Raw genomic sequence first — 20,401 nt, 5'->3', positions numbered from 1 at the left:
TAGTACTTGACTAGAGACAGTGAAGACATTTTGAGTAAATGCAGCTCTGCAAATTATACTTCTCCAGTAGTCCCATTTTTTACTTAGAAATCTTAAAAACTTTTCGAACTGTTACAGAAAACAGACTTAAGATTGTCATGATGTTGTCTTTACCTGGATGTTTGCTTGCTGCAAATGGTGAGACCACGTAGTGAACAAATTCTGACGCATCTGCTGATCAAAGTAACCAGCATAAGCAATAAAAGCTCCTGAAAGTAAGCAGTCTCCTGCAATAGTGGACATCTGGTTCTTGAAGGTTTCACTTGTCTTCTCCCATCTTTCACGTTCAGCAGAAAGACTCTTCAGAAGAGCTGTACTACGGTTCACCTTGGAGTAAGCGAAGTAGTCTCATTAAATGATGTGTAATTACAGTATTACAAGTTTTAAGGAACACTACTTACACTGATTTAAGCTCCAATTTAAATGCAGAAGCTCAGAATGAAATTAAATTTGTGTGTATGCACTCCAGTGTTAATTCATTAGGTTGGTATTCATCTTGAAAAGTTTAGAAGGTTAAGTACTGGCAGAGTAGTGATGTGCTAGTGATTAGACCAAATTGACTGAGGAACTCTTGCAAAAACATGAAGTCCTGTTAAAATATTATGCTACATCCATGGCTGCTTTCCAAAGGTTTCAGTTTATTTTAAGCCTGATGTAAACTTTCTTGTTATCTAAATGGCAACAGGAGCTGGATATTTCTAACTCTAGCCAGATTTCAGTAGCTTAAGAAGCTTAGTGAGACCCAACGACTAAACAGGTAACTCAGATGCACAGTGAAGAGGAAGCAGCTCAGTTTACTCAGCATAATTTTGAAGAATGGTTCAATTTCTGACTACCAAAGGTGAAAGAATGGAAAATTAAAATACGTGAAGTCTTACTTTTGCTTCCACAGCAGCCAAGTCTGCCTTAATAGCTTGAGCCTCTGAAATCAGTACAGCATATTCTTCTTTGTAACGAGCAATGCTGGCCTCAAGATCACGGATCATCTGCTCCACTTCATTTGCTTTCTGTTGGTTATCTTTGGCATCATCCTCCAGTTTCTGCAGTTCATTGCGAAGAGGCTCCACTCTTTTCAACATATCCGCATAGTTGAGCTGTTAACAATAAATAGGCCTTCTGTACTTTCCATGTTAAAATGAGTCACCAAAAACCCCAGCATTCAGGTACACACTATCAGTTTCAACTTTTCAAGCTGAAGTACTTGCAGTACTTGGAGAGGAACTAATAGCTACTTAACAGAAACTTAAAAACTGCCTCATAAATCTTCAGACTTCAGTTTAATTCAAGTCCCAGCACAAAAAAGGCTGCTTTTTGCAATATACCTGCTCTGTCAGGTGTACTGCTCTGTAGACTCACAAGAAGTCGTCCAAAAAGGTCGAGACCACATTGTTTAGTATGCAACACTGTTTTACAGAAATATTTAATTATTCATTCATACTGAGCTCATCTATCTTTCCTAGTAAAGAATTCAGTACAGCCAAGCCACAAAACAGTTAAGATGGGACCTACTGGATAGCCTGAAACTAAACTGAATCTGTACACATCAGTACCATCTGCAGCAAGCACTATTTTATCAAGTCAACAGGTGAGTAAAACTACCTTAGGTATCTCAGTATGAGTGGGCTTTCCCAGAAGCCTACTTATTTAGGATTCTAGTATTTAAAAGTTTTTCTAGAAGACTTCAACAGAGTTGCTTGTGAACATGCCCCACTGTGAAACAAGACAGAGACAGCAGAAATTTCAGTAAGAGGATTGCAGTGCATTTTCCAGCACGTCTTATTGAAAGCTCAAAAATTTATCTTGTACGGTAGAACAACAGAGAAAGGAGCACCTATTATTCACTGTAAATGTGAAGTTTCTTGGTGCAAAAAGTCTATCTCTTGCACAGTACCGCAGAACCCATACGGATATTCTACCAATGCCTTTAAAGCAAAGTAGCTTCCTTAGCTGAAAATAGGCAAATTCAGAGCCTTCAGACCCTGCCATACACCTTCATGCACACTCTTCACCTTGTATTCTTCCCCGCAGTACTAACTTTACCTGTGCAATTGCCCATTTCACCATTGGCCCACAGGCCAGTGATGCTCTGTTTACAATCTCATAGTTGTAACTTGGATTTGACAGGTAGTTTTTCTTCATTTTCTCCCGGATGGCATCACTGCAAGAGAAAAGTTATTAAAGACAGCATGAGTTCGCTGAAAGTCAGCACACTGGTTCAGAATGTGGTCTGCCTTTCATGATTGACAAGAACAGTTCCTAGCAGTTTTGGTGACTGGCAGCTGACACATTTTCATTAGTTTAAGACATTGTATCAGAAATTATAGCTTATGAGTCATAAAAGGGTATTTAATGAATTCTTCTAACTGTTTTATCACAAACTGCTTAACTCTGCTCACAGGATCACAGAATAATTTGGGGCTGCAAGGGAATTCAGGAGGTCTCATCTGACCACCTGCTCAGACTCAGGGGCAGCTACAGTCAGCCTGAGCATTGCTGGTGGATTAGTTTAGAACAGTAACAGACTGTGGACACCAATACAATGATTTGAAATTACGCCCTGAAATACAGGAACTGTTTTGACCCAGTTTATACAGTCCATCTTTGCTGCAGAAATCTGTTCCCTGCAGCAAGTACAGGAGTAAAGCAGTCTCAAAAGAAGTACAACAAAAGCAATTACAAAGAGAGAAAGTCCAATGAAGACTTCCCATGTCTTTGTGAATAGTTTTTTCACATAAGACTCTCTTGCACTTTACCTGATTTCCTCAGCAGAAAAGTTAACAATAGTTGGAATGAAGTTCTCTCTCATGATGATGGAACGTATTTGTTTCCAGTCAGTTGTGCTTTCACCCAGCAGTAAGCAGATGGACTCCAGTGCTAGCTTCACTGCTGCAGGTGGATTAGCCATAGAACGGACCTCTACCAGGTGCTGTTTCTTTATGGACTTCACAGCTAACCAGTGTCAGAAAGATGACGAATGTTGATTGAAAGAAGAAAAATAATTGTTAGCAGAGTCTGCTAAAGGATCTTGGATATGTAAAAATGCTTCAAACTTTTCAAAGGAAGCTGAGGTAGCAGATAAACACTCAAAACTACCATATCACAGGACAAACTTTTGTAAAAGTTAACTGGACAACAGCCCACAGACAACTTACTCCTGTCTCAAAATGACTTATTTGAAGCTTTGTTATAAGGAATGTTTCTTCTACCCAGTTTTATGAAAATACAATTCATTTGTATACTGTCTATGCCATTAAAAGGCATCAGCAACCTTTCTGATTATGAGCTTTCTTTACAAATATACAGACTGAATAACTAAACTGATGGCCAGAAATTAAGTCACAAGCCACAGTGAGTACCAAATATCAGATCAGTACTACGAACAACATAGAATCAGAGCTAAAATAGTAGGAATTTCTTCAGCACTGTTGAGCTCCACAAATACCCATATCTTCATTAGACAGGACCAACTCAGACCACACTGAAGCATATTACCACAGATTTCATTTTCAGATCCAATCTCATAGCGTGATTCCTTCACGTGCTGACATACCATTCTGTGCTTCAATGACAGCAGGCTCCACTTTGTCAAGGTCTTCCTTCACGCTCATTTGCTTGTCTGCAATGACCTCCTGCTGTTTGTGCAGCTGTTCCTGAATCTCCTGGCTCATGACCTAGGTGGAAGTTTCACAGACAAAACTCTGCGTTTTAGAAACGGAACTTCCTCAAGTACTTACTCTACAGGCTCTTGTTATAACCAAGAATATTTATGAGAGATGTAACAAAGATTTTTACCTTTTTCTTCTCAGCCTCTTGCTGATCTTTAACCATCTTTTTCAACTTGTCATTGGCTGCTGCATTCTTCACTTCCAGTTCCTGACTCTTTATTCTTAGATCACGCCGCAACTCTTCCACCTGAGTTAGATTGTCAGATGGGAGAATTCAGACTAAGCACAGAGATTCATTTAATCACCCCAACCTTTACAAGGAGCGAAGTTTTAAAGATACATACCTGATCAACTGTTTCCTTGATTTTTCTAAGGCCGACATTCAAATGCATTTGCTGCTCTTCTAATTCACTTCGTTTCTCATTGAACAAGTTGGCATAATGGTTGATGAAATCCAGATAGTGGCGTGGTGTGATTGCCATGGTTCTGCCTCCTCGTTTTGCCAAACGAGCATTAGCCTTTAGGAAAGAAAGAACTGTTGATCATTCATTGGTTTTAAACCTATTCAAAAGCTAAATACCATACTTTTTAGGAAAATGGTGTGTGATTCTGAGACCTGGAGAACAGGACAAATTAAGCAATATAGTAAAACATACCTGATGAAGAGTCTGATGAACAAACACACAACTATTAACAATAGCTTCCCTATGCGACGGTGGTTGTGGCAGCTTATCATACACAACTGGCATGTAATCAGGCACAATATAATTTGGTTTCTCAAGATCCATTTTGCTTGTGAACTCTTTGCCAACTTGGTACAGCGCCTCAGTTGACCAATCTCCAAACCAGTTCAAAACGCATCTGAAACACAAAGCATCTGTGAAGGATTCCCAAAAATACTGTCTTCATAGTATTGAAAACGTACATTTGAATATACAGCAATTACCTGTTGAAGAGGGCAGGAGAGGTAGCTGCCCTGTCCTTCAGGCCCTCAGAAGATGGATTCATAGTGAACACAACGTGGAGATTACGAATAACTTGGCTGGTGAACCATTTGTAGAGTTCTTCATGTGAATCTAACATTAAACCTTCCTTCTGTGCTCCTTCTTTACACTGAGTCATGAGGGTGGCGTATTCATCTCCTTCAAACAGACCGGGAACCTAATTCAAAAGATAATTTTGTAGTAGATTATAGTGGTAAAAGGGTGCTTAACATGATTACATCAAATATCCTTACCTCTCCATTGGCTAGGAGAGTGTTCATCCTCTCCAGGAATCCAGAATCCAATACATTTGACTCATCCATTATGAAAGCTATTTTTTCATTTTTACAGCCAGAACGTCTCAAAACTGTCCTAAGGTCTTCATCAAAATCTTCACCTGTGTATTTTCTGTGAACCTGGAAAGATTTAACATTTGTTATTAACATAAATTTCCTTTTAATAGAATCTTTTGTAGAGGTATTTATGAAGTACGCTTCAACTGACTGTTTTTGTCACGTGAAACTAGCATGCCAACCTTAATTTGATAGACGCTCAAACCGTTCATCCAGGCAACAAATCTTGAGAGTGTTGTTTTTCCCGCTCCACTGACTCCAATAAGCAACAAGTGACCCTGCGGCTGACGGAAGATTCTGAAAAAAAACCATAGCAGGTTCGGTCAAGTGTTACCAAGTTAATAAAGCTTTTTTCTTCAGTATTTAAACTTCACGTTAGCACCAAAACCAAAGACACATATCTCTACCTAGAATCCTGCTATCCAGGGGCCAAAAGACCATTTATGGAGAAGAATGAGACCAAGCTCCTTTCTCAGCCTGTATACAGGCTGCTCTGCATTGGAAAAAGTCTCTTAATACGACATACGCAAACAGCAACTGAAGTTTCAACTTACCGGTCAATTCTTAATACATGATCCAAGACCTCATTAAACAGAACAAGTGGTACATCAAGTTCTTCTTCATAAAAGACTTTAAGCCTAGCTTTCACATAGTCTCTTAATTCTTCTTGATCCACTGGAATATAATCCTAGAAGAATCAGTCAATAGAGTAGGGAATTTATGAGATGGAAGTTATTTTGTTCAGGGATCAATTTTGTACTAGATGAAAGCAGAATTATTAAATATCTGATAGAGCAACCCCCTAATAGAAGCCTAAGAATGCTGTATTCATTTAAGAAACACAAGGGCATGTTTACAGCTTCAAGTCCCACTATAGTGGTATGCAGTTTAAACACTTTATCTACTGGACCTATTATAAGCTTAGCTTGAGCTGTCAGTCACCAAAGAGACTTGGAAGTAGCATGACAGACTTGATCTCCCTCACTCCCCATTCACACAGCCTTTCTTAAGCATTTGCTATTCGTCACAGAAAAGGGTAGCAGATTAGAATGACTCATGACTTGATGCAGCAGTATTTCCACAGATTGCCCAGCAGTATCTATCCATTCAGACTGAGAAACAGTCCACCATAAAATTTACAATGTTGGGAGATTCCATAAGCAGCAGCTGCCAGTAACTTTCTTTAAGTTTTATCCTATTCTAGAGAAACATCATTTAAAACTGCTTTTATGTACTGTGGTATATCTTCCCACAGTAAGGATAGTTCCCTGGAATAACAACTATTAACTCTGTGGTCACTTACTTAGATAATCATAGCAAGAACTTCTCAGAAATCAGCTTAATCAAATGAAAAATACAAATTATCATGTTAATATAGGCAAAAGAGCTGCATAAGTTAACTGCTCCTGCACTATTCTGTTACTACTTATTACCTTTGACAGCCAGTTGCTGTATAAGATAGGTCTGCTCATAGCTTTTTCTTTGTCAATGTTGGGGAAGTGCTTCAGAGCAACCATATCAATGTTCTCATCAGTCCAACGTCTCTCTTCATCTTCTACAAGTCTGGAAAAAGAAAAAAATACCACGGCTACAATCCTCTGTAGTGGAAGGTTATAGTCACCTCACGTGGCAGTACTACCAACAAAGTGCTTCTGCACTGCTGTTACTATTCACAAGAGTTAAGCTGAAGTGGAGGAAAGTAATCCAGCTACTTAATATTGAGCACACTTGAGCTTTCTAATGAAAGCAGATCAAGGAGTGGGGAAAATAGATCTTGCACTGTTTTTTTTAAATTTCACTCTCTCCCATCTCATGTTTCTTACCTGTCCTGGAAGAGACGTAATGCTTCATGGGCCCAAATCCTGATAAGGCCTTCAACCGGCAAGGTTTCTAGTGGTCTTAATGCTTCAAATATACCTCTCACCCATCGAGTCATTTCACGAGGTGAATAGATGTAGTGTGGCTGTGTGTCTTGAGTGAATCTCTCCTAAAAACCCAAACATCTATTAGTTCTATTTATATAACACATATATAATAGTTACTTCATCTCAAAATTGTGCCATACTTTTACAGGCCTTGAGTTGCCATATATTACTTTGCTAGCCACATTCAGAAACTTTCACCAGAAATCAAGTAAATGGTTGTACATGTGCTATACATGTGAAAGGCAAGCAATGCATGTTAAAGTGATTTAGCAAAAATGAAGACTAATTAGAATTTGGGGTTGTAGTCAAGAAATTACCTGAGACATTGTGTAGAATTCTACCATAGCAGCAGTAAGAGGTTCTGCATATGTGCGAAGTGATGGGATCAGCCTTAACATTGCACGATTGAATGTTCCATATATCTGAGTAAGTGAAGCTGGTCCAGGATAGTCCACATAAACAACAGGAACGTGTCGTAAAAATCTGAAAGATTAACATATTTGATAGTTTGATAGGCCAAGTTACAGACTACACTATTTTACTTGTTTTTCTGCAAAGTTAAATCACTGCTTGATAAAAAATTTACAACAGTAACTGCAGTTGATCAAGGTGGATCACAGCGATTTGCACCAAAAAGCATTCATACAGGTGACTCAAATGTAACAACCAGACCACTGACTGTCAGAATAAGAATCAGCTAGCAAATACCTTCAAAAGTGAAGAACATAACGTAAGCAAAGATAGTATTAAACAAGAATATTAAGAATGGATTCCATATTCACTGCCTCCATTTTGACTTTGCTATTCTGCAGCTACATAGAACTGTTTATCGAATGTATTACCTGTGTGAGAGAGGTTTTCTTCCGGGATCAGTAGGTGGATTACATGCACCAACAAACTGAATTCTCTCCAGTTTCACCCATGTCTGATCTGATGTACGGTAGAATCCTCCATGTTCCACCATCTGGAAAAAACAAAACAAAAAACCAGACTCAGCATAACGCTAAGTTTCTGTGAAGATAACTGTTATGATATAGTTGACTTCAGTGGAAAACAAACCTGTCTAATGAAGGATATGACTCTCTGTGTGCCATACTTATCCATATCTGGCAAGTTGATTTCATCGCAGAACAGCACCAGCCACTTTCCTAACTGCACAGGAGCCAGCACCACTCCATTAGGTGTACGTCTGTACTCACAGTAGTGATCAAAAGTTTTCAAGAGCAGTTCTGGAGTAGTAGCACTAGAAAAGTTGAGTCCAACCACCTTAAAAATAGCAAAGAGAAAATTAGTTAAGTTAGACTACACTACAGCTTGAAAGAGTGTCCTGGAAAACAGGTACCCTACAGTTTACCTTTCCACAGTAGAAGCGCATATACCATCAAGTTACTGACTATAATAAACAGTATGCTCCCCTCCACGGGTTTTCCATTTACTATGCAGCAATGCTTCCTGCCCAACTGTGTACTCAGAACATCACAGCTTTATTTCACTGTTTTTCTACCTAAATACTCTCAAGGATGACAGCTGTTCTTAAACATTACTATAGATTTTTCATTACCAAACATAGGTACGCTCCTGTATTCACTGATACTAGATATGAAGGAATTAGCCTTTGGACTGAAGATATTAAGAAATAAATTTAAACTCACCATAATTTTTATTTTTGCTGTGCTGATATACTGATTAAGATGGAAGCACCACTGAATTCAAGCTAGAAAATCACTTCAGTACAACATCAAGACTAACTCAATCTTTAAGGAAATTAGCAGCTTGTTGCTACTCACACACAGACGTGTGACTGCACACACTCCTGCGTACCTCCATATCAGGAAGGGCTCTGAGAGCACTGAAGAGGGTCATGGTCTTTCCAGAACCTGGTGGGCCACAGAGTACCAGAGGTTTGTGTTCTGCCAGCCAGGTATACAGCAGTGCTTCATGGCGAACTGTATCTAGTGTTGGTACTACAACATCAGGAGCTGCCACTTTGTGTGTCTCAACTTCAATCTGAGGAACCTTGGTTTGCCATGGCACCCACTCACCCGTAATAGACACCTAAGAACACAAAAATGCCAGCAGAACTTAGAACAGGAATGCAGTTCAAACTTAGTTAAAATATATGCATGTTTAAGAACCAGAGTAGCTTGTGGCATTGAATTTGATGTGATTATGGAAACACGCAGCTTAGACCACTGCTCTCTGGAAAGCCAGAAACTGTAAAACTTAAGATAACCTAGTGTTTTATTCTCTACCTTCATTATCTCCAAGATCTAAATCAAGCTTCCAAGACTACAAAGCAGCAATGCTTGCATAAGACAAGTTTTACCTCATAGTCAATGATAGGAATGTTGGGTGCAGTTGGCAGCGGAACAGCGGTAATTCTCCTAATGTATTCTCCAAGCTCTGCTCTCATTTTCAGACGGCTGTCTCCAGAGAGAGACCAGAGTATTGCATAGACCAAGTACCTCTGCAGGAAGCAGCAAAAGAAGCTATTGTTCATACAGCAATAGAACAGAACTTCATGTATAATAAAGAAAGTCTAGCTACTATTCTGCCACATCAAATACAGGAATCACTCAGCAGCGTACTATCTTTACCTGGATATAGCGCTCTAGTTGATCTATCTGCATTGGAAAGTCTGGATGGTTGGCATTGTACTGGGCTACGTTACGGCAAGCTTGATGCAACATGGAGAACAGAGAACCAAGACAGCGCAAACGGGTCAGATCCATAATATGCTCCAATTTGAAAGCGTGTTCGAGTGCTTTGGTTACAAGGCCATTGGATGTGAAATATGGTTGCATTATAGTTGCAGCATCTCTCTGTATCTGTTGGGGGGAGAGATAAACACTGCTCAAAACATTTGCTTTGCACTTGATAACCAGGAAGTAATTTTGTTTAAGGTTTGAAATGCTTATTTTAACGTTCTTTTAAAAAAAGGTTTTAACAAGAAAGTCAGCTTTTCTATGAGAAGCTAACAGAAATTTGAAGTAAACCATGCTACTCATGATACCTGCAACATTGGGGATGCTGCTTCTTCTCCTTCATCTTCTTTGCCCTTTCGCCTTCGTTGAGCTTCCTCCTCACCTTCATCCAGAGGAATGCTTTTTAGTCTCGCTAGGAAGTTATTGAATATCATGTCTGTACTGAGGACGTCCTCGCTGAACCAGACCATACCACATCTTGACACAGTAGCCAAAGTGGCATACTTCAGATCCTGTACCTCAAACATGATACGCACCTGAAGAATACAAGTTTAAAACAGATTCTGAAGTTAAAAACAAAACAAAACAAAACAACAAACAAAAGAACTCCCCCCAAAACCCTAAAAAATTACCAACCCCGTATCTAGACCTTGTTTAAAAAGTCAGCTTGTACTAAGCCTCTGAAGAACCAGCAGCATTGAACTACTATAGGCGAAGTTCATCATTACTGCCTCCTAACCTAACCTTTAATAGAACATAATGTATTGGTCTTACAGGGCCAGAATAAGCTAAAATGTTGGGTTCCACCAGACGTCCTAACTCCTGCAGACCTGAGATGAATATTAATGAATATTACCCTGCTTACAGTAAGAAACAGGAACGGCAACAGCACAACTCAAGAAAAAAGCATTAAGTTTGTATGAAATCAAGTCATAAAGTCACACTGAAGAAGTAGCATTACATTTGGTGGAAGGCTGAGACGTTCTCCGTTTGGTAGGGTCAGCAGTTTGTTGTCATCCAGAACAGAGTTCAAGTTCTCAACCCATTCAGGGTCTACATCACCATCGAAGATAATCCACTGACGTTTCTGTAATTCACCTCTCACGTTGTCTATGATTCTGTAATTGTTGGAAACATTTATTGTAGCTTTACAGATGACAGAGAACAAAGACAAAACAAGGCCAAGAATACACAGGGCACATATCTACTCCCCACTTTTCATTTGTGCTACTTAAGACTCACTTTCTCAGGACATGTGTAAACAAGCCATCTGTCCATTCTCTGGTATTTGGATCCAAAGTACCATAGAGGTGATCTTTGCTGATTGCTTTTGGATCAATAATATGAGCAACACCTTCCACACCCTCCAGTCGTTCAAGAGCTTTCAGCAGTACTCTCCAAGCCATGCTCTTTCCACTTCCAGAGGGACCCACCATCATCAATCCATGATTTATCTGTGTAATCTGGTATAACTGAAGAACCTGTGACAGAAAAAATGATGTGTGAATGAAGTCTCAACTTCAGCAGTACTTTGAACCTTCTATTTCTTGCTCAATTAAGGTGAAAAATTCATAGTAAAAAGGAATATTTAGTCTTACACATGCATTAATTCCAACCTCACAATGCTTTCAATTTTACGTTTTACCTTTTCAACCCACATGCCACCAACTTCTTCTCCATCACCATAGGTAAGGTACATTTCTTGACACACTTTCTTAAGCTCCTCTCTCAGGGCTGTCATCTCCCCACGGTGATACTGCACTCCAGGGAATACATCAGAAAGGAGACTGAACAGCAATGGAATGTCTTCTGCAACCAGTTTTGGTACCATGGTTTCACATACACTTTGGATCAGGATCTGCAAAGAGAATCATGTTTTAGTTAAGGCCATGTTTTTAGTTTTAGCTTAGTTTTTAGTTAATTCATTTCGCTGAGGGTGTTCAACAAGGAGCAATTCCCTACAAAGTTCACTGATAAGGCACCAAACTAGCACGGTCTTGGTAAGAGCAACCATTAATGCAGGACTCTGCCTTCAAACTACATAATGAATTCCTGTTGATTCTTAGTTTATACAACTGTAGTTGCTTACCCTTCCTCAATAATGCTTTTGGAAATAACTAGAGAAGAACTGAGCAGCAATAAAAACTATGAATGCATTACTCACATAAAAACAAATCTTTTACTATTATTCATGGATTTCTAAGTTCAGCACTTCTTTCACTTAGTGCTTCAAAGCTATCAATTATCACTTCCTCTGAGCAACATAACTTCACTTCCACGGTATAACGCTCATCGCCAAACGCCGCAAGGTGTTTGCTTTGCTTAGTGTGCATCCTGTACTTTGTCACAGAAGAGTTCACACACACATTACCTCTTGTTCTGGTAAGTTTTCAGCAATTTCTCCTTCATCAACAACTTCACCACGCTCTTCTTTCTCCCGCTTTATCTTCTGAATCCTCTCCCTCTTCACATTACCTGCACTAACCAGCACACTCTTCAGCGCTCTCAAGCCAAAATCGTAGTGACTTTGGGAGGACAGCTGTTCATCACAAAGCCTAAGAATCAAGAGATACAAAATATGGCTCTCAATGGAGACCAACACAACATTCAAGAAAATACATGCCATTGTTTAATTGGAATAATTGCTATGCAGTGTGCTTAGCGAGTTGCACAGAACATTACAAATTAGAACAATAAGCTGTATATGTAGCTACAGGAGCCAAACTTGACACTCACTTGAAGAATGGTACAATCTTATTGGCAAGCACTTCGGCTGTACGGAAACCTTGGGAGTACAGCATGACCTGGGCAATCAGCTGACGGTCTGGTTTTGTCATTGCCAAGCTACGGAACAACTTCTTCAAATTGTCAGGCAGATTCGATCTGCCTGCATAGCCAGGATTCATGGTGATGAAGATAGCCATGTCAGGGCTTACTTTGACCTGTTTGTTCAGCAGCTCACAAGTAATAGGTGTTGCAGCTGAAAAGAGAAGGAAAGCGGTTTCATTCATGACTGTGGGAGAAATGTAACTGAGTAACAAAACAGCACAAAGGATGCTGAGGATGTTACCCAACACTACCAGAAATGAACAGTGACATACTCTTGTCATAGTTGGGGTTGGAATGCTCTCGCAAGGCTTCCTGGATGCACTGAACTTGCTGTGAAACGGCAGACAGCATGCGCTCCTCCAGCCGGTTGAACTCATCAAAACAGCCCCATGCACCCACTTGGCAAAGTCCCACAAAGATGCGTCCCATTGCCTGCACACAGACAGGAAAATTCACTGAAGTAGCATGATCCTTCTTGCCTACGCACAGGCAATAGGAATGGATAACAGTACTTTAGATAGGGCACCCAAAGCAAGAAGGAACTGCATTTGTACACAAGTCATACTCTTTGTAAGAGCTGTAAAAAACTTCTAACTGACTTTCAGATATTTGCTGCTTTTTGTTAATACAGTACTATAGTGTATTCACAGAACAGTGAAAGTATATCCACTGCAAGATGCTTTGCTTGTTGGTATCGCTAATGCTAGCTGCTGTTCTTGTACTTCATCACAATAGTTACTGAATTATAAAGCATTTCAGAAGAGCAAATTTGATGGACAGATGCTGCAAGGCTTCTAACTGCCTTCTAAGCAGGACTCCACAAAATGAGAGTACGACAGAGGTCTAAAAGCTACAGTAGTTTAAAATGGCTAAGAATCAGCTTTTCATTTTCTAATAGAAGAACCAGGAAATTGATTAAAGGTGCTCTTTTGCAAAGTCCACAGTAATGCAATAGAGCTAGTTGGTAGAGAATGCTACAGAAACAAATGAATTCAGGGGGAGAAATAAGTACCTGTAAAAATTCACTGAAATACAAACAGCAAATAACCCTTTCAATCTTGGGACTTACTGATCCTGACACCAGTCAGAGGTAGGAAGAGAGCTAGGGGTAAGAATATCACATGCCATCCCTGTTTTTATTCCTCCCTAAGTTACCACTTCTTACCCTTCCTTCTTACGGTCACCACTACAGGCTTAACACCGACAAAATGGACACCTGGTCCTGAAAGAACACAGTGTGTAGAAAAACAAATGAACAAGCAAAAAATACTTGCACTCCATCTGAGTCCAGGAAGGACCAGGATTCCTCATCTGTGTTTTTTATTTGTATTTACAGAAACTCTTCACAGAACTGCTTTACAATTAACAGACGAATTTCATCTGGTTCTCAGTTCGAAAACATTAGTAATTTTACAATGCCTGGGCAATTTTTTTTTAGTTTTGAGTAATGCTTCACATGCTGAGGCAAAGTCTTCAGCTTTGCCACGAAGGGTAGTTTGGTAATCACGCAGCCTCAAATTCTCCTTGGTTCTTCATTAAACCAGCACTACTAAGAAAAATTACTTTCCTAAAGCCAGTTGTGTGTTCCTGTACTTCCTATTCCCTTCCCTCAATTAACTCCTGAAATACCAGTTCTGAAGAAAAAACAAAACCAAACAAAAACAGAATGCTCCCCCTGCAAACAATTTTTCACCCCACTTTTGCTTCAGGCATTTTCTGTTATAGAGCATCTGTACAACTCACAGGTAACCTGCTCAGTTAAATGTTACACATGATCATTTCAAAAGTAAACACTCCCGGCTGTTTCGAAGGGGTTCTTAGCATATGTTACCAAAGACCAAATTCTTTTAAATTGAGCAGCTTACCTGGAAGTCAAATGTCTCATCACAGTTGAAAACCAACACGAAGCGGCCGAGCTGATGTCCAAGAGCTTTAACAGATTCTGTTTTACCAGTACCAGCGGGACCTAATTTTGAAGAGAAATGTGTTTTAATGTTGACAGTCTCATGTACCATTGCCTAACCACATCATCAGCCAGCATACCTATTCCAATAGTCCTCAATAAGGAACCTAAAATTCCTAAAGAAGTTACAGCTTCTCCCAAAAGACTGTTTTGTTCTTCAATATCTTAGTTAAAAACATTCTGAAACCTTGGACTAAAGCTATACATTTCAGAGAGTAAGAGTTCTTAACTTAATTCTTATGTTTTTACTGTTCTTCAGACCCAACATACCAAATGGTGATCCTCCAAGTCTTGCCTCCAGGGCTTGTGTCATTGTCAGGTAACAGCGGTCAGTAAGAGGAGTCTGTACTAGCTTATCCTGTACACCAAGGTACTCAAAACCATAGTTGAATTTGGCATTTGCCATCTGAATGGAGAGCTGTTGCAACACATCTGTCTGTTTTGGGTCAAAGTAGAACCGCATTTGGCTGAGCCACTCGAAGGACTTGGAGTTGTCGACCTTGCTTCTCAACAGTGATCTCGTAACATCTCTTTGGTGCACCAACTCAGTGATCTGGAAAATGAAGTAACCCCTCAGACTGCAGCAGTCCAAGCCATTGCCAGTAAAGACAGGAACTCTACAACTTTTCAGATCAGCACAGTAAACTGCCATCATTCAGAAATCATGAGCTACCAACTATACTGTTTTAAAAAGTGTTGATATGAAGACAGAACTAACAATGTTGACTGCTCTGACTAAGGACTTTCCTAGCTATCAGCAAAGCAGCCTGGTCCTCCATTAGTCTGTTAATCCATTGCAATGCTGAACAAGGTATTTCATTTCCCAGAAACTATGAAGACAATGCTCCCAAAACAGGTGAGATACCATCCTTTAAAAATCCAAAGGAATAACTTGGAGTGATCGTACTCTCTGCTCCCAACCCTCAACCTCTATTTAGCATATAGTAATAGCAGCTTAGTAAGATTTACTTTGGAATGAAGAAATCATTAACATTTACGTTTGGAACAGGCAGCCTAGTCTATAGTCATGCCATCACGTAGCAAAATCACAAGAGTTTAAAACCATAGCCACCTACAGTACCAGGGCTTGTTGCTTAAATTGCATTAAACATTTTCCTAGCGGAAAAAAACAAGTCTCAGGCTGATCTTTCTCACTAAATTGTTATAGAATCTCTCTCCCCAATACACAAGAAGAAAAGTGGTTTTTACTTACCAAGTGCTCCAGTTTCCTTCTGCGAAGAGGTGGCTGCTCCATCAGCACGGAGTCTGCCAGTACATTGAGTGTGACCTCAACATTAGCTAGCACTGACTGGAGAGGACTGCTGTCCTCACCTCCACTCATACCATTCAGGGCTGACTCAACATTTTCAGACCATGCAATCTGGGCTGACAGGACAACAAGCTGAGCCTGTGTAACAAAAAAAATCCTTATCAGACAGTTTTCTTCATTGCAGTAACTAAGTTGCAATATGCTTAGATGTTCCATATTGATACCTGGAATTTGTCAATCCAAGAGATGTAGACTGCTGGATCAATTGAAGTTGCTTTTCCAAAGATTTCTACTTCAGTAACAGATTCTGCAAGCAGTTTGGCAAGGGTCACTCTCATTTCTCTCTCAACCAGAGTGAGCCACTCATTAATTTTGGGATGTTCTGTGATGGAGACTGGGGTTTTGAACAGCACCTGGAAGAATTAGCTTTAAGTCAATCTATATTCACACATTAACAAAGTTTTAATTAGAGAGAAACAATGCAGATCTACCTCCTCTCCTTCACGTGAGGATATGCCCAGAACCACAGAATTATCTTCATTGAGAATGATGCTAGAAACGCCAGCAAACATCTTCTTGAAGTGTTTCTGAAGCTTAGCAACGTTCTTGCTGTTTCCAATGATCTCAAGCAAATCTTCATCACCAACAAAGTAAAACCTAATAATTATTTAAAATTAGATCTCTATCAAAACTCCAACTATCACTTTTATCTATTTATAGACATGGACATTTCATGGACAGACGCTATATGGGAGTAACTGACACTCAACTCTCCAGTACTGTAGGAGGGCAAGAACCATAAATTCACCAGAAGAAAGAGCTCAGTTCTAAAACCTAGCTTCAGTTTGTGTAATAGCATCCATACATGACTGCATATGTGCTTCATACTGTGGAGCATTTTATTTACTTATCCATCTCTGAAACATCCACAGCAGTACTCGGGAATTCTCTTATACAGGCAGAACTCCCACTTTTGTATGTTCTCTTGCTAAGTCACTCATATTCTCTCATGTTAAGCAACAAACCAGTTGATGACTAGGATTAAGTCAGAACCAGTAACTTAAATACTGGATTGTGTTGTTAAGTCCACCAAATTAAGCAGTTCCCAAAAGAATCTGTAAGTTTATAGAAATCAGCTGCAATGACTCTTAAACTTCTGAATCCCTAAAACCAGCCACATATGATCATGTAGAAGAAATTTCAGTTCCACTTCTTGAGAACTGAATTCAATGTTTTGAGATCACAAATTTACAGGTATAACACCTTATTTATACGCAGTACATTAAGACTGGCAGAGCCTTTACATAACAGTACACTGTACAGAATTCCTGTACAGAAACAGCAAGTTACTTTTCTTCCACAGTCAACTTCTTACCGAGGGAAAGAGGACCTCTCCCTTTCCAGGTATTCTCCCAGAGCCTTTTGGATCTTTCCAAGCAAGTCTGCCAGTCTCTCCAGTGATCTCTGCACACCTTGTATGTTGAGAACATCCATCACAAGTGGAGATTTGGACACCTTTTTCATGAGTGCCAGAAACTCAGTACTGATGCTGCAAGTAAAATAACAGTACTTCAGTGTAAATTCACTGACTTACATGAAAGGCTGTGGGAACAGATGTAAGCTTGCTTTTTAATAGCTACAGTGCCAGAAAAATTCTAGAGTTAACTGACTGGAACTCAGAAAAAACATCTGAATTCAAATCAACCTTTAAAATTGCCTGTTACCCTTTTTATTACAATCCTTTTTCTGTCACTGTTGTCGACAGGCAGTTTTTGCTTTATTTGTTTGCTTAACAAACTTAAGTTTGCAGCAGGGTAGTAATCCAACCAGACGGGGCATTTTGGCTTAAGAAAGTGCTACACTGAAGTTATGAAGTGGTAGACCTGTTCAGATAGGTAAGAAAGGAAAAAGCAATCAAAAAGTTACCTCTGGAACCGCTGGGTCTCCACTGGCAATAAGTGCTTGATGTCTGCACTACCAGTGAAGATACCCTCCAAGTAGACCCATCGCCTCTGGACGTCTATCCAGACATCAAAGAGCGCCATGATCCGGTTCAGTTTATCTTCCCAGCTGAGGGCATCCTCCTCAAACACCTGAAGTTTAAATGGTACATTAACACTCATTTTAATAATATCAGGGCCAGTAACTGTTAGTAGAAAGCTATTTACAAGTAATAAAATATGCATACGCAATTGATTGTCAACTGAAATACGCAACAGGAAGTCAGAATTAAATGAAGATTCTTTAGTTTTTCTCTCCTATTTACCTTGTAGTATGGTGACAGCTTCATAGCTGACACGCTATTAATGTGCTCTTTTACTTTGTTGAAAAGGTCATCCCATCCTCGAATCAATCGACATTTGTTCTGATAGTTGACCAAATCCAGTTCATAGGTGTTCCATACTTCTCTTATCTGAAGGGAAAGACAGCTGAATAAGGCATCAATTACTTCTGCTTTAGCATAATTACAAAGTAGAAGTCTATTAGGAGTAATCAGATTTTTCTTTTTTACTCAAGGATTCTGAGTTCATGCTCAAGCTGTTATTAAAAATAGAAAATACAACACTATTAGCATTTTTAGAAGTCATTACTGAGGACTGCTCTTCCAAAATGATTCAAGTTTCATCACCAGAATCTTTCACAGCTTTAAGCTGTTCCCCAAAAAAGAGTGTTCCATGGAGTCTGAGCACTTCTATCAACAGCTTAGATTGAGTTTACTACTTAAGTGTCAGCTACCTGACAGAACAGCTTTGATTTGATAGTAAGTGCATACACAAAAGAGTTGATACTAGCCTGTTTCAAGAACTCCTCCAAAGCCATTTCTCCCTGAGCCACAAGCAGTACATCTTTGACGATTGCTTCATTTCTCTGTAAGTCAACGTCCCAGATCTGCCCCAGGGTGAGTTCTGAGACAACCCAGTTAACATGAAGCCTCTTCATCAGCTGTTTCCAGTGACGATCTTTGAGTGCCTCTGATTTCAGTTCAATAACTAACATGTTTATCTACAGAAGACAAGAAAGCAGGTTATGCCTTGGAACACGAACTACAAAACTGAGGCATTTTAGAAGTGAGTGCAATTTACCTTCATGTAGCCTTTCAGAAGTCTCTGAACATACTCATAGGAGGCATACTGTCGCAAGCGGGCAGGGAAATTCTTCAGTTGGTTCAGCAAAACATCTAAGTTTTGTCGAAGCTGTCAATAACAAAATAAGTATTTCTCTGTGCATATAATTGCATTCATAAAAGTAAACATCTTATTTCAGAGAGGTTTCCGTAAAAAACCAAAGTGTAATCTATGGCACAGCTTTTTCAATGCTGTAGTTATTTGTTTAAGATGGGTTGCTCTGTTGCTGAGAATACAATTTTATTTGTCCAATTAAGATTTAAGAAATTCTATTGTCACAGGGAGTTTATTTGGCGTAGTGCTCCTTTTGCTTTCTACCTCCTGAGCACTTAAACAAAACTGATGCTGTTCATCCAGCTGTAAGATGAAGTTCCCTTACTGAGGTCCAACAGCATACTTAAAACCAGCAGAGCACATACATACATATTCTCTGTATACAGTCCAATCTCGTTAATGGGATCGCACTGGAGAATTATGTAACTTGTGACAAATGCTTTGGTTTTATGCTTAGCATTTCAAGAAACATGCTCATGAAATGCATGCAAAGGTACATAAACAGTGCAACTGGAATGTGACAACTGAGCACTTCTATCTCAAGAAGTCTAACTCTTAATTCGCTTAAGCGAATACGCTTTCAGTAGTTATATTGCTTATGTGTACAGTAGTGTAGTACCTTGCGAGGCTGTACTGAAACCCAGGGCTGCTCTTTCATCTGATCAATCTGCTCCCAGACCTTTGAGAGCTCAGACCAAACGCCTTTGAGATCTTGCAACTCTTCTAGGGCTACCTAGAATAAAAAAGGAACCAAACATCAGCAATTAGTTTCCATTTCCTCACAGTCAATAGCATGGGGGAGATAGAAAGTATCTTTGAACATGTCAAAAACAAAATCAGTTAGCTTGCTAATTCAACAAGACTGCAATATAAAGTGACCCAGCACAAATTTTTGCATTTTTTGTCACCTAATAGCTTCACAAGAGTAAGGCAGTCATAGAAGAAATCGTGGACAATCTTTTAGGCTAAAACTGATTGACAGTAGAGACTGCATCTTGATACGATTACTTAACAATACAAGTCACTTTATAAAAGGAAGAGAGAAATAAAACTGAACCATTTTGCCACGAGACTGACAAGAAGCTGTGTGAATAGGTTATACCTGGACACGTTCTTCACTGCCACTGAGCAATCCTGTATCTGTTAGTTCCAGAGCCTCCTTGGCCTTTGCACATTTCTCACGATCATCTTTCAGCCTCCCAAATTTTCCTTCATAAATGGTAAGAGCCTGAAGAGCCTCTTCTGGACGCAAGTTGCCCTGAAGTTTGGAAGAGATATATTAACCCAAGAAGTTTACAGTCAAGTTGAAGCTAACTTAAAAGCAAGGACTGAATACAAAATGTTGGTCTGTCTCTTTTTTTTTTTTTTTTCCTCCATTTCCAATATACTGATAAAGCAGCAAAATACAAATCCAGAAAAAGCCTATCCCACTTTTAAATGTAGTGTTTTGCTTTACTAAATATCACTTTAGGGAAGGGGAAAAAAAAGCA

At 39.5% G+C, this 20,401-nt stretch overlaps 1 protein-coding gene across 1 annotated transcript in view; it reads right to left on the bottom strand.

Annotated features, from left to right (window-relative positions):
- DYNC1H1 (dynein cytoplasmic 1 heavy chain 1) overlaps positions 1–20,401 on the bottom strand; it is a gene marked incomplete at its 5' end in the record, with an annotated part of 41,438 nt that overhangs the window by 12,620 nt on the left and 8,417 nt on the right. The window contains 39 exons of the mRNA XM_031553686.1: positions 154–366; positions 918–1,133; positions 2,080–2,197; positions 2,793–2,988; positions 3,590–3,710; positions 3,832–3,951; positions 4,049–4,222; positions 4,361–4,565; positions 4,651–4,865; positions 4,942–5,103; positions 5,223–5,337; positions 5,595–5,728; positions 6,474–6,603; positions 6,864–7,027; positions 7,283–7,448; positions 7,808–7,929; positions 8,025–8,231; positions 8,787–9,020; positions 9,292–9,432; positions 9,563–9,793; positions 9,979–10,206; positions 10,632–10,788; positions 10,913–11,151; positions 11,316–11,528; positions 12,042–12,225; positions 12,407–12,650; positions 12,772–12,931; positions 14,365–14,465; positions 14,733–15,015; positions 15,676–15,870; positions 15,957–16,145; positions 16,224–16,389; positions 17,108–17,281; positions 17,659–17,825; positions 17,999–18,145; positions 18,526–18,735; positions 18,816–18,926; positions 19,531–19,644; positions 20,014–20,169. Coding sequence (XP_031409546.1) covers positions 154–366; positions 918–1,133; positions 2,080–2,197; positions 2,793–2,988; positions 3,590–3,710; positions 3,832–3,951; positions 4,049–4,222; positions 4,361–4,565; positions 4,651–4,865; positions 4,942–5,103; positions 5,223–5,337; positions 5,595–5,728; positions 6,474–6,603; positions 6,864–7,027; positions 7,283–7,448; positions 7,808–7,929; positions 8,025–8,231; positions 8,787–9,020; positions 9,292–9,432; positions 9,563–9,793; positions 9,979–10,206; positions 10,632–10,788; positions 10,913–11,151; positions 11,316–11,528; positions 12,042–12,225; positions 12,407–12,650; positions 12,772–12,931; positions 14,365–14,465; positions 14,733–15,015; positions 15,676–15,870; positions 15,957–16,145; positions 16,224–16,389; positions 17,108–17,281; positions 17,659–17,825; positions 17,999–18,145; positions 18,526–18,735; positions 18,816–18,926; positions 19,531–19,644; positions 20,014–20,169 — 6,822 coding nt within the window. The remainder of the gene's footprint in view (positions 1–153; positions 367–917; positions 1,134–2,079; positions 2,198–2,792; positions 2,989–3,589; positions 3,711–3,831; positions 3,952–4,048; positions 4,223–4,360; positions 4,566–4,650; positions 4,866–4,941; positions 5,104–5,222; positions 5,338–5,594; positions 5,729–6,473; positions 6,604–6,863; positions 7,028–7,282; positions 7,449–7,807; positions 7,930–8,024; positions 8,232–8,786; positions 9,021–9,291; positions 9,433–9,562; positions 9,794–9,978; positions 10,207–10,631; positions 10,789–10,912; positions 11,152–11,315; positions 11,529–12,041; positions 12,226–12,406; positions 12,651–12,771; positions 12,932–14,364; positions 14,466–14,732; positions 15,016–15,675; positions 15,871–15,956; positions 16,146–16,223; positions 16,390–17,107; positions 17,282–17,658; positions 17,826–17,998; positions 18,146–18,525; positions 18,736–18,815; positions 18,927–19,530; positions 19,645–20,013; positions 20,170–20,401) is intronic.

The sequence above is a fragment of the Meleagris gallopavo genome, chromosome 5 (assembly GCF_000146605.3).
Source record: "Meleagris gallopavo isolate NT-WF06-2002-E0010 breed Aviagen turkey brand Nicholas breeding stock chromosome 5, Turkey_5.1, whole genome shotgun sequence".
Classification (NCBI taxonomy): Eukaryota; Metazoa; Chordata; class Aves; order Galliformes; family Phasianidae; genus Meleagris; species Meleagris gallopavo.
The sequence above is the reverse complement of the archived record's forward strand: the minus strand, read 5'-3'. Positions and strand labels throughout refer to the sequence as shown.